The sequence below is a fragment of the Hyperolius riggenbachi genome, chromosome 11 (assembly GCF_040937935.1).
Source record: "Hyperolius riggenbachi isolate aHypRig1 chromosome 11, aHypRig1.pri, whole genome shotgun sequence".
Taxonomy (NCBI): Eukaryota; Metazoa; Chordata; class Amphibia; order Anura; family Hyperoliidae; genus Hyperolius; species Hyperolius riggenbachi.
In genome coordinates this window covers 9,570,276-9,587,771 of record NC_090656.1, presented here as the reverse complement: position 1 = coordinate 9,587,771, position 17,496 = coordinate 9,570,276, and the positions used below count along the sequence as shown (strand labels likewise).

At 45.3% G+C, this 17,496-nt stretch overlaps 1 protein-coding gene across 7 annotated transcripts in view; it reads right to left on the bottom strand.

Annotated features, from left to right (window-relative positions):
* The window catches only part of RFWD3 (ring finger and WD repeat domain 3), a 117,902-nt gene that overhangs the window by 49,105 nt on the left and 51,301 nt on the right, over window positions 1-17,496 (bottom strand). For all 7 annotated transcript variants that reach the window (XM_068261725.1, XM_068261720.1, XM_068261723.1 and 4 more), the window contains exon 5: window positions 12,502-12,734. In XM_068261725.1, coding sequence (XP_068117826.1) covers window positions 12,502-12,734 — 233 coding nt within the window. The remainder of the gene's footprint in view (window positions 1-12,501; window positions 12,735-17,496) is intronic.

Sequence of the window (17,496 nt, the reverse complement as noted above, 5' to 3'; positions counted from 1 at the left end):
TTAATGGCTCGCTGCAGAGCCACACAACAGAGCACACAAATTAATCCCCCCCTCCCCTTTTCTGCCCACCAACAGAGATTTCTGTTGGTGGGCTCTGATTGCTGCTGGTGGGCTCTGAAGTTATAACAGGATGAACTGTGCAGTGAGCAGTGCTGTTATGAGTTACATCTGCTGACAAATTAATTACAATTATGTTGCTAAACAAAAGCATGGGGCACACTGCAATTCAGTTCTACAGCACTTATATGTGGAATGAAAACTTTCCATTTTGTTGTGTACAAGAGTTTGGGTCCGCTTTAAATACTGGCACATCTAAACTATGCAGGTTCTTGGGCTGCTTACACATAATCAGTGCCTAAGGCCTGCAACCCACTAGCAGTACGTTACTAAGCCATTTCCAAGCACTTGCGATTTGAAAAGCTCTTGCTAATGTAATGCTATGGGCGTGCTCTCACTTGAGCAATGTAATTTTATAAAATCCCCCATATCATTGCATTAGCAATAAATTTCCAAATCACTAGCGCTTAGAAACGAGCTGCTAGTGGGTTTGAGCCCTTTAATTGCAGGTTTAAGGCCTGTATAATTCACCAGTGTCCGTATTTAAAGGAACCCGAGGTGTGTTTAAAGAATGTTATCTGCATACAGAGGCTGGATCTGCCTATCCAGCCCAGCCTCTGTTGCTATCCCAAACCCCCCTAAGGTCCCCCTGCACTCTGCAATCCCTCATAAATCACAGCCGTGCTGTGAGGCTGTGTTTACATCTGTAGTGTCAGTCTCAGCTGCTCCCCCGCCTCCTGCATAGCTCCGGTCCCTGCCCCCGTCCCTTCCCTCCAATCAGCAGGGGAGGGAAGGGATGCAGGCGGGGACTGGAGTTATGCAGGAGGCGGGGAGATCAGTAGACTGACACTATAGAGATAAACACAGCCAGCTCTGACAAGCTGTTTGTCAGCAGCGTGGCTGTGATTTATGAGGGATTGCAGAGTGCAGGGGGACCTTAGGGGGGTTTGGGATAGCAACAGAGGCTGGGCTGTATAGGCAGATCCAGCCTCTGTATGCACATAATATTCTTCAAACCCACCTCGGGTTCTCTTTAAAGGGATGAGTTGGCAACGCTGCTGTGGCTCAATCTGGCAAACTATCAACACAGATCAGGTCCAATCTAAGTAGAAATAACATCAAAAACCACCCTAACTGCCACCATGGCAAGTTCTAGGGCTGTATCACACCTGCACAGTTGGGGATGCCTTGTTTAGCCGATATTAAACTTTTTTCTGCAACCAAGCAGAAAAGCATTTGGCATTAATACTCATTGTTTGGTTGTCGCGTCTTTTTTTTTGGGGGGGGGGGGGGGGGGGACTGAAGTGCTAAAGGTAGCAGATTTGTGGAAGCCACATGTAGTGCCCAGGACGAAACTACGGCAGCAGTTGTACGCATGGAAAAGCCTGTTTCCTAGTTTGAAGAGCGCTTCCATATGTTTGACCGGACAATGCGTGAGTGAACACCGCGACCGCTGAGCTCAATGCCCGTTGTGACGCCGGCCCTTACAGGACTTAAAGCGGATTGGAGATGAAAAACTACCTACAACAAGTGACTTGTCTATATATCTTATCTAAAGTTTAGATAGTTTACACAGCAAATCTAGCTGCAAACAGCTTCAACAGTTTATGATTATTTCTTCCTGTGATACAATGAGGGCAGCCATGTTCTGCTAGTGACATTACACACAGGCAAGCTGATCTGCATCTCCAGCACTAACTACCCTCCTCCTGTAAAATCTCTGGCTAGTATCACCTCCTCCTCCTAGCCAGACTGAGCTCCCATAAGCCCTTGCTACATGGGTCTCAGAGTGCCTAGGCGCTGGTGGAGCTGTGGGCGAGGCTTGTTTAGAGAATTAGGGTATTAAGATCATTAAAAAAAAAAAGTATTTGGCTTGAGGAATGCCCTAGAAACTATATGAAAGGAACACAATTCTGCAATGAGTAAAAGTTTATTTTGGATCCACTAAAAAAAAAAAAAAAAAAAAAAAAAAAAAAAAAAAAAAAAAAAAAAAAAAAAAAAAAAAGATACCCTGGAGAGTCTTCCTGTTCTCACAGTCCCGCGTTCCAGCGTTGTTACTCCCGTCAGTGATCTTCATTCAACTAGTCGAAAACGGCTCCATCAGCCTCCGGGAGCCTTTGGAAAACGCTCGCCTCAGAGTGCTTCCGAAAAGGTGCGTCTGCGCAGTACGGAGCCGTCCATCTTCAGGAGCACTCCGAGACACAAACGCTTCCGGAACCTCCTCCGGTGGCAAAGGGGGTGACCGCACTGGAATGTGGGAACTGCGAGAGGAATAGCGAGGCTCCAAAGGAAAGTATGCAGTTAAAAAAAATGCCTGGTCTCCCAGAATGCTTTGGGAGGACAATTCTGCATAGCTAAACAGCCTAGGCCAATCATCACTGGGAGGGCGGGGCCAATATACAGGAAGTGTTTCTGATGCTGAAATCAGGAAATTTACCATAAAAGTGGCTCTCCTGAATAATTTACTTCATTCTTCTATATATGTCACTTCAGTGCTGCTTTTAAGGGACTCCGAGCACCTCTCATGGGCATGCCTATAAGACAGACTACTTCCAACAAAGTCGTGCTATGACCCCTCTGGAGGAGCCTCTTGCAATGGCCATGCGTGTCACTTCCTCTTCCTGCTTCATTCAGTGATGCACTTCTCTAACAGAGAAGACAGGGGTGACCCGGAAGTTATAATATAGCCAAGATGGCAGCCGCGATTTTCAAATTGAAATCGAATGAAAACTAACTGGTGTAGAGCGGTGGCATCAAATGAAAGAGGAGAACAAGCCACAGAAAGGTGTGCATCTAAGTACTTTGCTGTACTGGTCGGAGTCTTAAAGTAACAGTCGGGCATAAAATCAAAAATCAGTTCTTTATTTTTTTATCTGGTAAACAAGTAATAGGGATGCTAATCAGGCAATCCAAAATTTACAATCACTATTACTTTTATTGTTTATAAAATTATCATTCCCCAGTTTACCCAACTCTTATTTGGTACACACAAAGGAAGTTGCAGGGCATGCTGGGTTGTCCTTTTTTGCTTCTGTACATTAGTTAAATCTGAGGGTAAAGAAGCAAAATAAAAGACAACCCAGCATGCCCTGCAACTTCCTTTGTGCGGCAACGTACCAAATAAGAGTCAGGTAAACTGGGGAATGATAATTTATAAACAATAAAAGTAATAGTGATTGTAAATTTTGGATTGCCTGATTAGCATCCCTATTACTTGTTTACCAGATAAAAATAAAGAACTGATTTTTGATTTTATGCCCGACAGTTACACTTTAAAGGCATACCCATGAGAGGTGCTCGGAGTCCCTTTAAAAAAAGTGTACCTGATGCCAAATAAACCCCCCCAAATGAATATATTACTGTTCCTGTTGACGACACCTCTATGTCTCAATCACACTTTAACCGGTTCAGCCTAAATGGACGAGCAAGCTCGTCCAGGCAGCGGCAGCTAAAGCCTATCTGGACGAGAGTCCGCGTCCAGGCGCACTTCCGCGTGTGCGCGCGCATGGCCGCGTGGTGCGCGCGGTGCGCGCTCGTCCCCGACGGCTTACAAGCCGTGCTGTTTGGTGAAGAGGAGCCAGCGCTCCTCTGAGCCAATCAGAGCAAAGGAAGTAAAGAATTCACATAGTTACATCCAGTAACAATGTGAATTCTTAATAATGTTTGTAAATAACAGGTTTCCCTCTCTCTGTCTCTCAGCTCCTGTCACACAGATCAATCACTGTTCTGTGGTGACAGGAGCTGAGAGACAGACTGACAGATAAGCTGGTAGGAATTCCTTTTAATAAAATTTGCCCTCCATCCCTGAATTTTTAACCCCATACTGCCCAGAATCCCTGATTCTTCCTCTTCTTGGCCATTTATTACCTACTGATCTATTGATCACTGATCTATTGTGATCTTTTTCTTCCTATCTGTTACTACCTATACTCTACTCTCCTCCGCCCCCCCTCTTCTCTACTGTCTCCACCCCCCCCCCTCTACACCCCCCCCCAAAAGAAAAAAAAACAAAAAAAAAAACTGTCACTTTAAAAAAAAAATCTTTCTATCTTTTTATATTTCTCATCTTTATCTATCCCTTTTTAAATGGCGAGGAGGCTCTATTCTGTGGAGGAGGCAGCCGCCATCCTCCAGCAGAGCAGCAGCGAGGATGAGTCAGGTAGTGATTGGCTCCCTCCGTCCGGCTCTGGTTCAGGATCTGAATCTTCAGAGTCCGAAGGGCCGCCATCACGCCGCTTGAGGAGGGACCCAAGTCCTGAGTCCGCTGATGAGGGACCATCAGGACTGTCCACAGCAGGGGGCTCCGTGGGCAACCCAGCATCGGGCTCCGTGGGCAACCCAGCATCGGGCTCCGTGGGCAACCCAGCAGAGGGCTCCGTGGGCAACCCAGCAGAGGGCTCCGTGGGCAACCCCGCTGCTGCTAGCAGCAGTGCGCCAGGGGGAGCTAGGCGCAGACAGGGTAGGCAGCCACAGGTACCTCGCAGGCAGGAGGTACCGCTTCATATGTTAAATGGCACCTGGGAACCCCCTAATTATGCTGCGCCCAACATCCCACCCTTCACAGCCACCGCTGGTGTGTCAGTGCCCATTGTCAATCAGGCACCAATTGACATTTTCCAGCTTTTTATGACAGAGGCAATGTGGGAGCATTTAGTAGAGCAAACTAATTTATTTGCTCTACAATTTTTAGCTGACCACCCCACTAACTATATCACCAGAAAATGGCACCCCACCAACGTGCCCGAAATGAAGGCCTATGTAGGCCTCACGCTCAGCATGAGCATCAACCCAAAGCCCCAGATAAAAATGTACTGGTCCAGGGACCTTTATCACAATGCACCCCTCTATCCAGCAATAATGCCCAGGCAGCGTTTTGAGCTGTTGTCAAAGTTTTTCCACCTGAATGACAACTCTCAAGATGTGGAACATACCAACCCTTCCCATGACAGACTGTTTAAGTTGAGACCCCTGTTGACCCACCTAAGTGCAGTGTTCATGGATGTATATACCCCACACCGGGAAATTGCTGTGGACGAATCCCTGGTACCGTTTCATGGGAGACTTTCCATGAAACAGTACATACCAAGCAAGAGGGCAAGATGTGGGGTGAAAATTTATAGGGCATGCGAGAGTGGCACTGGCTATACCTTCACTTTTAAAATCTATGAAGGCAAAGACTCCATTCTGCAGCCAGCTGGGTGCCCTGAGTACATTAGCACCAGTGGCAAAATAGTGGTGGACCTATTAAATCCACTTCTCCACCAAGGCTACCACGTCTACTTGGACAACTTTTATACAAGTGTGCCACTGTTTAAGTTCCTCTTCTCAGTCCAGACTGGCGCATGTGGGACGGTGAGAGCAAACCGTAAAGGCCTCCCCCCACAGGTAGTAAATAAAAAACTATGCAGAGGAGAGTCTTACGCACTCAGATCTGAAGAGCTCCTGGCAATAAAGTTCCACGACAAGCGGGAGGTGATGATGCTATCTACCATCCACACTGAGGCCACAGTTCTTGCCACATCCAGAACGGAACAGCGTACAAAGCCAGAGGCCATAGTCGCCTACAATAAAAATATGGGAGCAGTGGACTTATCAGACCAAGTCTTGGCGCCTTATTTATTAAGAAGAAGAAGGAAAGCATGGTACAAAAAAATAACATTCTTCTTGTTGCAGATGACCATGCACAATGCATTTGTGGTCTATCTAAAAACAGCCACAACACCAACAAGCCAACAGATGACCTTTCTTGACTTCCAGATTCAAGTCCACAAGTCCCTAATGTATTCCCCTGGCCAAATTGCACAACAGGATCCTATCCATTTGGAGAACTCAATTAGACTGAGGGAGAGACATTTCCCTGAACTAATTCCCCCCAATGAAGTGAAAAAAGCCCCCCTGAGAAGATGCAGAGTGTGTGTGAAACACAAGAGACGGTGTGAGTCACGGTATTTTTGCACAGATTGCCCCTCAGCCCCAGCACTGTGTGTTATCAAGTGCTTTAGGGCATACCACACACTTGCAGATTACTAATTTCTTTTTTTTCCTTTTTTTTGTGTTTTTTTTTCTTTTTTTTTGTGTTTTTATTTTCTTTACCTGGACATATTTGACTGGCATTTTCCCCTTTCCTATATATTCATGTAACTTACAGACCCTCAAAGGAGCTCACATTTGGCATACCCCTATGTTTTTGGGGTGTTGGAGGAAACTGAATTTTTTGAGGAAAAAGAAAACACAAACAAAGTTCAAAATTGAACTTTGGACCCTGCTGCTCCCATCTTCTGACTCTTGGATCTGCTTGACCCCTGACTTATGGCCTCTGGCTTTTCTCTAATTCTGCAAGACATCCAATGGTAAGTTCCAATGTATTTGTTATCACTGTGAAGAGAAGTGATATATTCAAATTAGCCACATTTTGGATTTGTTATAACCAGGACAATGTGAGAATTCCTTTTGCAGTGTTCCTTTGAGAAGGTAGCTCACAAAATACCTACTGATGAATAGCCCTGGTTGTTAGCCTTCTATGATGGTGTCATGTGCGGTCTTTGTTTGATTCCAATCTCTCCTGGGAATATGCAAACAAACAATAGCTCTGCAACAATTAGTGCAAAAAAAATAGTGCACATTGGGTATAACTGATTGCTGCACCCAACCATTTGTTACTAAGTAAGGCATATGTTGTATCATTTTAACCGTGATGAGCTGTAGAAAAAATGTTGGTGTGTTTTAGGACTGAGGCCTAAGTCATCAGATTTTTTTCTAGTGCCAAAGTGAAAAAAATATGTAAAAAATATCATTTTCCAAGTTATGATTCAATTTTAGCAAAACCACAGAAGTCCAATTGTTTCAAAATATGTGTATCTCAGTAGGCCTGGGTCTCTAGTTTTCAGAATGGTGACATTTGTGACCTGTTTCAAATGTTCTGACACTCCAGGGGCTTTGCGAACAAAGAATGACTGTATTACTTTTGTTGCAAAAAATGGCCTTGAAAAATGCATTAGTGCTGCTCATGGTTAACAGAGTATTGCGTGGCCAAGAAGCTATCTGATTATGTGTATAGGGTATCATTTTCACCGGGACAAGCAAGAGAATAGTATTTGGAGTCTTTGAGAGACAAGAACTATGTTAAGTGTTTGTTTTTTTTGTGCCAAAGTGAAAAAAGATGTAAAAAAATACCATTTTCCAAGTTATGATTCAATTTTAGCAAAACCGCAGAAGTCCAATTGTTTCAAAATATGTATATCTCAGTAGGCCTGGGTCTCTAGTTTTCAGAATGGTGACATTTGTGACCTGTTTCAAATGTTTTGACACTCCAGGGGCTTTGCGAACAAAGAATGACTGTATTACTTTTGTTGCAAAAAATGGCCTTGAAAAATGCATTAGTGCTGCTCATGGTTAACAGAGTATTGCGTGGCCAAGAAGCTATCTGATTATGTGTATAGGGTATCATTTTCACCGGGACAAGCAAGAGAATAGTATTTGGGGTCTTTGAGAGACAAGAACTATGTTAAGTGTTTGTTTTTTTTGTGCCAAAGTGAAAAAAGATGTAAAAAAATACCATTTTCCAAGTTATGATTCAATTTTAGCAAAACCGCAGAAGTCCAATTGTTTCAAAATATGTATATCTCAGTAGGCCTGGGTCTCTAGTTTTCAGAATGGTGACATTTGTGACCTGTTTCAAATGTTTTGACACTCCAGGGGCTTTGCGAACAAAGAATGACTATTACTTTTGTTGCAAAAAATGGCCTTGAAAAATGCATTAGTGCTGCTCATGGTTAACAGAGTATTGCGTGGCCAAGAAGCTATCTGATTATGTGTATAGGGTATCATTTTCACCGGGACAAGCAAGAGAATAGTATTTGGGGTCTTTGAGAGACAAGAACTATGTTAAGTGTTTGTTTTTTTGTGCCAAAGTGAAAAAAGATGTAAAAAAAATACCATTTTCCAAGTTATGATTCAATTTTAGCAAAACCGCAGAAGTCCAATTGTTTCAAAATATGTATATCTCAGTAGGCCTGGGTCTCTAGTTTTCAGAATGGTGACATTTGTGACCTGTTTCAAATGTTTTGACACTCCAGGGGCTTTGCGAACAAAGAATGACTGTATTACTTTTGTTGCAAAAAATGGCCTTGAAAAATGCATTAGTGCTGCTCATGGTTAACAGAGTATTGCGTGGCCAAGAAGCTATCTGATTATGTGTATAGGGTATCATTTTCACCGGGACAAGCAAGAGAATAGTATTTAAGGTCTTTGAGAGATTAGGCATATGTGATGTGGTTTTGTTTTAGCAGCAAATGAAATGAAAAGCAATGCAATTGTTATTTTCACATACTCTGCACCAAACTAATACACTTGTAAAAAACACCAAAAGTGACAGAATTGAAAAGTGAATACTTAAATAGTTACCTTAGGGACTCCGCTTTTTAAATATGTATGTCATGAGGATGTATTACTGTTTTTTTTTCAAATAAAGGCTTGTAATCATTGGTAGTGTGCAATGAGAAAACAAAAAACACAACATAGAAAAAATGCACCTTTATTTCCAAATAATATATTGTCACCATACTATGTACTAGGGACATAATTTAAATCTTGTGATAACCACGACAGATAGGCAGATAAAATGTGTGGGTAAAATGTTCAGTAGCGTTGTTCATTTTAAAACTATAGAGGCTGGAATTGGAGAAATAGTGCATTTTTTCATTTTTTCCCTCGTTTTTCTCTTTAAAATACAAAGACATTTTAGTAGTTACTAACAACAAATGTCACCCTCCAAAAGCCAAATTTGTGGTGAAAAAAACAAGATCTAAATAATTTATGTGTGATGAGTAGTGATAAAGCTATTAGCGAATGAATGAGAGCAGCGCTGACAGGGGAAAATTGCTTCAGTCCTTAAGGTGAAAATAGCTGTGAGGCTGAACCGGTTAAAGGGAATCTGAAGAGAAAAAAACTAAATAATAATGTATTGTATGTGTAGTACAGCTAAGAAATAGAACATTAGTAGAACAGATATGAGTCTCATATTGTAACTTCAATTGTTATCTATGCAAAAGAGCTTTCTGTAAGCTCTCGGACCAGTTTAGTCTGCCGCGGTGCTATTTTCTGAGGCACTTCTACTTCAAAGAAACAGTGACAGGCAGCTTCAGATGAGATTTTTACTGCAGGGAAGCTGAAAGGGTCATTAGCTCTGCTCTGTTAGGGCTGAGACTCACCAGAAAAGCTCCCCAAACGCTAGAGGTTTCAAAAACTCTTCCCAATGTAATGCTATGGGTTTTGTTTTTTTACAAAATCTCATTGCTCCAGTGTGCACAGACACATAGGATAACATTAGCAGGAGGTTTCAAAAACTTAAACCGCTCAGAAAAAAACTCCTCTGGTGTGCACCAGGCCTTACATAGTTTAATGTAGTGTGTGGTTTGTAAATTGCAAATATAATAAAATGATGCAAATGCAATGAAAAGCTATACACCTGAAAATAGCATGAGACTTTTCTTTGCTACTAATGGTCTACTAATCTGTACTACACATACAATTCATCATAAGTTTTTTTTTTTTTTTTTTGCTTCATTGTCACTTTAAGCTGCTCCCGTTAATCACAATCCTCCTTTAAAATTTGGTGATGTGTCGAAAGGCTTGTCAAATCCTGAAGCCGGAAGGGGATGCATTAGCTGCAATGGGACAGCTATAACACTTCCATTGCCTAAATCGCCTAAAACGCGTCCCTCTGAATACACCGCTGGGAGACTTGGGTGCAGGATACAGCCGATATACGGCTTATCCTGCTGCTGCACAAGTACCAGTGGCGTTAATTGTCATTCCCCCTCCAGGTCCACGTGGATGGTGGGAAATTATGTAATTCAGCTTCCAGCTATTGCTGGCGGACGAATTACAGTGTTTTAAAAGTAACTATAACTTTGTCTTCACTTTAGACGTAATTTCGATTATGGCCTATGGTGGCGAAAGCTGCGCCCAAATCTCCTGCACTGTTAACAACGCTCAAAGACACGCCCCCTCCCAGCCTCCAACAACTGCGCTCCCGAGAAGATAGTGTGCCATCAACGCGTTACAGGATACAGCAATGTACAAGAAAGGAGGAGCTATGCACATCCTGCTAAGGGACCGTGATTTTAAATGGAATATCCGGCGCTGAGGGGAGTGGTCAAATTTACAAATAAACAATCATTAACCCTCTGCACTCATGACACACATCAAGCTGGGACACTAGCAGCATTAAAATAAACTAGGTGGCAAAATTATGCAGTTGAAGAAAGCGGATGCTAGCTTTGTGTACTAGACCCTTTCACCAGCGATGAGGTCTACCCGTTAAGGGGGCCCTACTCTACCCACACCAGTCAGTAAGCAAACGTTTCATGCTTATAACCTGGGATTCCTCCTCTAGGGAACACCCTACCTGTTTAGTGGGGTTCCCATGCACGGCAAACACCAGAAAGCTGTCAGCGTGCTCTTGAGATGTTGGCAATGTGGACAAAAGAAAGGAGAACACCTGGCACTGCTGAAACTTAATCAAAAACATGAAGCGCTTCCTTGCCTCCGAGGAAGCACTTGTGGAAAAATCGGCCGACAGGCAAACTAATGCCCTGCACCCACCGCCTCTTCATTCACCAGGTCTGTGCTTATCAACACGTTTACACACTATACAACTGCACGTTTATGAATACAAGTATCTGCAGTGCCAGATGCTCGCCTTTCTTTTGTGGACAGATTTGCTTTAACCTCCTTAGCTGTAATCACGAGTTCAGCTCGAGGTGAAAAAACATGCTAGGAGCGGTATCCGAGCTTAAAGGGACACTTAAGTCAAACAAAAAAAATGAGTTTTACTCACCTAGGGCTTCCAATAGCCCCCTGCAGCTGTCCGGTGCCCTCGCCGTCTCCCTCCGATCCTCCTGGCCACGCCGGCAGCCACTTCCTGTTTCGGTGACAGGAGCTGACAGGCTGGGGACGCGAGTTATTCTTCTGGTTTCTGGCCACAATAGCGCCATCTATACTACTATAGCATATATCATATACCATATAGCAGCATAGAGGGTGCTAATGTGTCTGGGAACGCGAAGAATCACTCGCGTCCCCAGCCTGTCAGCTCCTGTCACCGAAACAGGAAGTGGCTGCCGGCGGGGCCAGGAGGATCGGAGGGAGACGGCGAGGGCACCGGACAGCTGCGGGGGACTATTGGAAGCTCTAGGTGAGTAAAACTCTTTTTTTTTGTTTGACTTAAGTGTCCCTTTAATTTGTGGTAGCCGCCGGGAGGTCTGTGCAGAACAATGTGCACAGCAATCGTTTTAAATCACCTCCCGGGGGATCCCGACGTCGGCCACCATTCTACTTCCTCTCCTCAGAGGCTCTGCTTTCCCTTGGTGAGATCGCCGTCGGTCATCATGACAACAGCCAGCAATATCACTAAAGTGTTACAGCACCACCTGGAGGACAGGGAGAAAACTGCAGCGCTGGATCCCAGGGAGGTGAGTGAGTGCAGGGCTGCTGCAGAACTTCCTAGCAGCAGGATTTTTTCCAGGTTTTAGGATCTAAAAAGCATGCAAAAATTGCATGCTTTTCCACCCTAAAATCCGGAAAGAATCAGAACGCGAAGGGGTTAAAGTGCATCCGAGATTAACTTTTACTCATTGCATAATTGTGTTCATTTCTTATTGTTTATAGGGCATTCCTCAAGCCAAAATTAGGTTTTTTTCACAGGTTTAGGCCTGGTGCACACCGAAACCCGCTAGCAGATCCGCAAAATGCTAGCAAATTATGAAACGCTTTTTCTTTTTCTGTAGCGTTTCAGCTAGCGTTTTGCGGTTTTGGTGTAGAAGATTTCATATATTGTTACAGTAAAGCTGTTACTGAACAGCTTCTGTAACAAAACAGCCTGGCAAACCGCTCTGAACAGGCGTTATTCAGAGCGGTTTGCCTTTTTCCTATACTTAACATTGAGGCAGAAACGCATCCGCAATCCAAAAAATGCCTCACCCCGGGAGGATTCGTTTCTGCAAAACGCCTCCCGCTCTGGTGTGAACCACCCCATTGAGATACATTGACCAAGCGGATCCGCAGCCGCAAACGGCTGCAGAAACGCTGAAAAAGCCGCTCGGTGTGCACCAGCCCTAAGTGATCAAGATACAGATAAGCTTGCCTCTGTGTAATGTTTACAAACAACACGGCTGCTGTCATTGTATCACAGGAAGAAATAATCATATTCTATTAAAGCTGTTTGCAGCTAGATTTGCTGTGTAAACTATCTAAACTTTAGATAAGATATATAAGCAAGTTACTTGTTCTAGTTAGTTTTTCATCTCGGATCTTCTTTAAGCAGCCCTAACCCCCTCTACATGGAATTTTAACCACCTTCCACGTGATTGTACATTTTAATCTCCGTCACCGCGCACTTCCATAGTCCACGTTTAGTGTCTCGAGGTGGAGATTTTCAGTTACCTGTTTTGCCTTCACAGCCGGTAGTTGAGTACATGATGCTGCGCAGCTATCTGGAACAGGAGCGGAGCCTTCAGGTGCTGGAGCCGTGCCACCGCGGACAGACGCAGAGCCTTCAGAGGCAGATCCTGCGACATCAGGGGCAGACGCAGATCCCTCAGGGGCAGCCACTGGCTCCAGTCTTCCGGAAGCTTCCGTTTCAGCTTCTACTAGGTTCCTGCGAAGATCCTCTGGAGCTGTGAAATGAGCACAAAAACCCATTACTATTACACATTTACAGTATCTCATAAGAGAAAGCCTATAGCTTTAAATTTTACAGAGCCATACCAACCCCACACGCAGACAGCCTGTTTCAGACCTTTGATCATCTTCAGTGCATGGCAGGGATTGATATAGGATAGGGCTTGCACCAGCACAACACAGTAACCAAGCAGCTCAGGGTGACCCAAAAGCACAAGGAACCATGCAAGCTTGGCTTCTGGGGCATAAATAGATAATTTGCATATTCAGTAGCGGTGCATTGTGGGTAACTACAGATGCTCATGCTAAGTTGAATTATCGTTTATTCCTTCTGTTTTAAAGGGGTGCTATGGTGAAAATTAGGTGCCTGCCAGAACCCTGTTATCATGTACCTAACATTAGGAGCTTCAGATACCAGTTTATTTTTTTTTAAATGTGTCCTTGACAGGTTATACAGAGCAGATGCTGATATCCTTCCCTACGCATCTTGGAGCTAAGCGACGTGTCATCCCCCTATGCTAAGTCAGGCTTAGGTTAACAGCCGATTTCTCCTCTCTCTGGGGTATGGAATGTGCAGGCTGTGTGCTGAGGAAGTTCATAGCACTGCAAACAGAAGTAGCCAAGTGAGTGTAAACAGGACTGTAAAGTCATTTACCTTGCTTATTTGTTTATCTAACATCTTCAGCATTCCAGCGTCAGCTTCAGCAGAGAGAGAGAGCTGCTATGGAGCAGCCCCAGTCAGCAGAGGAAGGGGGGGGGGAGGGGGCAGGATCTCTGCATGAGCTCTGTATTACCTTTTCAAGCATTTAAAAAAGCAAAAGCGGCTTGGTTTTTTATGCTCCTAATTTAGGTACATGCTAAGAGGGTTATACCAGAAATCCAATTTTCGTTAAAGTGCCCCTTTAACCTCTTGCCGCCCGCGTCACGCCAATGGGCGTGGCCGCGGTGGCAGCCCCAGGACCGCCTAACGCCGATTGGCGTAAAGTCCTGGGGCTCTGTTTTGCAGAAGATCACGCGCAGGCTGCGCGCGCATCTCCTGCTTGGGGGGCGGAGTTCCGCCCCGCCTTCAGTCTCCGAGCGGCTGTCGCCGCTCGGGAGACTGTTAGACGGCGTGATCGCCGTCTATTTAGCCTGTGCAGCGCTGCGATCAGCAGCAGCGCTGTACTGGGGACAGCCATGTGACACGGCTGTCCCCCTGGGGGACAAGAGAGCGATCGGCTTTCATAGGCAGAAGCCTATGACAGGCGATCGCCGTAATTGGCTGGCTGTGGGGAGGGAGGGAGGGAGGGATGGGGTTTAAAGAAACAGCCTGTTTAAAAAAAAAAAAAAACACAAACGAAAATATTTATTGAAAAAAAAAATAAACATGGGGGGAGCGATCAGACCCCACCAACAGGGAGCTCTGTTGGTGGGGAGAAAGGGGGGGGGGGGAATCACTTGTGTGCAGTGTTGTGCGGCCCTGCAGCGAGGCCTTAAAGCTGCAGTGGTCAATTTTACTCAAACTGGCCTGGTCACTAGGGGGGGTTTAGCCCTGCAGTCCTCAAGAGGTTAAGAAAGCAAACTACACTCAGCACTGCTTCTTAGTTGGAGGGTTTTTTGGTCTCTAAGTCCCCCTATACCTTCCTTGTGGTTCTGGGTCACCCCGAGCTGCTTGGTTACTGTATAATAAGAGCAAGTACACCACTCACATTTTTGTAAATATTTTATTATCTTTTCATGGGACAGCACTATAGCTATGGACACAAAACAATATAAAGTCATCAGCGTGCAGCTTGCATGTATAAGGCCCTGTTCACACTTGTAAACGAAAATCGCATTTACTTCTTTGGCAATTGCATCTTGTAAGTCTCATTCTAGTGAAAGAGAATCACGACTCAATCGCGGGGAAAATGCTGTACGCAGCGTATTAGGAAACAGGGATAATCGCAAACGCACCGCAATCGATGCAGTGAAAATGATCTCACAGGATTACTCATGCAGCAGCGCTTTGCCGATTGAAAGCAAAAAGCACCCCAGTGTGAACGGAGCCCAAGTTTCCTGTCCCATCAAAATAACAACACAGCCATTAATGTCTAAACCGCTGAGATCCAAGTGGAGTAACCCCTAAGTGATGAATGTCAAAATTCTGCCTGAAGTCTCAATAGTTTGTGTTCCCACCATTTCTAACTCTCTCAAAGAGAACCCAAGGCAGTTCCATGGGGGGCAGAGGGGACACAAAGGCATATTGTCTGCCTCATGACATGCCTCTGCCCCCCCCCCCCACACTGCCGCTCTCTGCCCCCCCCCCCCCCCCCGCACTATATGCCCCCCACCGTCGCTCTCCCCCAAAAAATTAGTGACAATATTTGTCGCTATCTCGGAGGCTAAATAGGAGGAGAGGGATTCCATGCTCAAAACACCCACTAGGGGCGTTCCTGCAGGCTTTCCAGAGCAGTCATTGGGCAGCTCTCTCCCTGGCAGCGCCCCCTGCTGCTCCCCCGCCTTCCTGCACGCTGCTGGGAGAGAGATCTCTCTCCTTCCAGCGTGGTGACCAAGAGGTCAACAAGAGTGAAAGTGGGCCAGTATGGCCCATGGGAACAGCAGAGAGTGGCAGTTTTGGTGGCTACCTGGTCTGCCCAGCCCCAGATCAGGATAGAGATATGGAGCGCACTAGAGCTTCACAGGTTGTCATTTTGATGCAATGTACAGCGTATGGTTTTAGCACTGACAAGGATTCACCAATGCGGACCAGGGAAAACTTGTCTTTTGCGGCCTTACTGGGGCATAGCTAGACATGGCCACACACATCTTCAACTGTCACGCACTCTCCATAGCCAATTTGGTAACAATACATAGTCTCACTGTCTCTCCTTGAGATGGTACAATCTTGCCCTACTATGCACTTGATAGGCAACCTGTATAAAGTCATGATAGCGCATAAGGCTCTTGAGCGCACCACACAGTCAATGGATAAGCAAACCAGTGCTGGCGTCCCCCTTGGATGGAGAAGACTCCTTAGTAGCAGTTAAACAGCCGAGCAGGTGAGTGCATCACCCAGTCAATGGATAAGCAAACCAGTGCTGGCGTCCCCCTTGGATGGAGAAGACTCCAGTTAAACAGCCGAGCAGGTGAGTGCATCACCCAGCTCTATATTGTACATCAGGCATATACGACCCCTTCCTGGGTTGCCAAATAGAGCCCATTGGCCAGCGATATTTACCTTAAAGTGAACCTCCAGACTAAAAGTCTACTCCACAGCACTGAAAAGGCTTGGTGTTTCATTAACAGTTTCACAGCATCAGAACTTTGTTTTTCTTACCCAAGCCTTATTTTTAGCTGCACAGAAGCTAAGCTCCGCCCCATCAAAGAAAACTGCCCAGGCATTTTTCCCCTGATGCTGTGCAAAGCATGATGGGATGTCTGATGTTCTCATTGCCTAGCAACTGGGAGGGGTGGTCAGGACATAGGACAGTTGGAACTGTGTCTTATTCTCCGTCACCTCCTTTCAACCAAAAAGATGGCTGCCCCCATGAAATCACAAACATTTGCCTGTTCTTTTAAAACAGGGTGGGTAAGAGATTAGATTACCCATTTTAATGAACATAACTAATGTAACTTAATGACAGTATGTTTGTTTAGGCTGAAGTTCCTCTTTAAGTGCTCTGCTCCCACTCCTCTGTTCACAGAGATAAACACCTTCCACTTGGTCTTGAATAAGTGGAAGGAAAGGTAAAGAAACTAAAAATAGCTGAAAGAAGATGTCAACTGTATTGTATTGGCCACCATGCTGCAGCTCAGTTTCAGGGTGTTGGGAGTCGTCTTCTAGCCTAGGCTTCTTCACAGGCAATATACGAAGGAAATGTAGGCGTAAACGCAAAAATTGCTCTTTTTTCATGTTCCCCCTTTCCTAACCCGTACATGAAAAGAGCAACCGTTTTAAAACACCTCAAAATACATTTGGCTGGTCCCTGTTAAAACGATACCATACATGCCATATTTTATCACTAGTTGGGCATGTAGCATACCATTATCACCAGCCTGTACATCTGTAGCAACTGCATGCGATCGCTGGAGCACAGTTTGGGGACCCCAGTGCTGTATAGATGCATTCCTAGGTATTTTGAGGCATGTATACAGCGTTGGGTCCCTGAGCTGTTGCCATAGTGATCACATCTGATTGCTATGGGTGGCAGCCATTACATGAGTCCTTAAATCTTAAGTGACCCTGAGATGGGGAGACAGGAATAAATTATACATACCTGGGGCTTCCTCCAGCCCCCCTCTGCCTGATCGCTCCCACGCCATCCTCTTCTGTCTTCCAGTTAGCCTGGAATTGGCCCTGCAAAGTCCTCCGGTCCGGGGCTCACTGCACATGCGCAGCCCAGCCGCACGCGCTCCCGCCACAGTCATGTCACTGTGAGAGGCTCCGCGCGCCTGTGCAGTACTACTGCGCAGAACGTTTCTGGGAACAGGAGCGAGAAACGGGAGCACACCAACTGACAGATTTTCCAGGGCCAATAGTGGGTGAATGGGATGTCAGAAGAGGACGGCGAGGGAGCAATCAGGCAAAGGGGGCTGGAGGAAGCCCCAGGTATATATAGGTTAATCCTGTGGCCCAATCTCAGGCACACTTTAAGTTCAAGTATAGGTGACACAAGAGGTTCATTAGTTTGGCAGTGGTTAAAACTTCACACATTAAAAAAAAACACCATTTGTTAATGTTGCACAAGCAATGGGGCACATGTTGACGCAGCTTTTAGCGCTGGACATAATCTCACA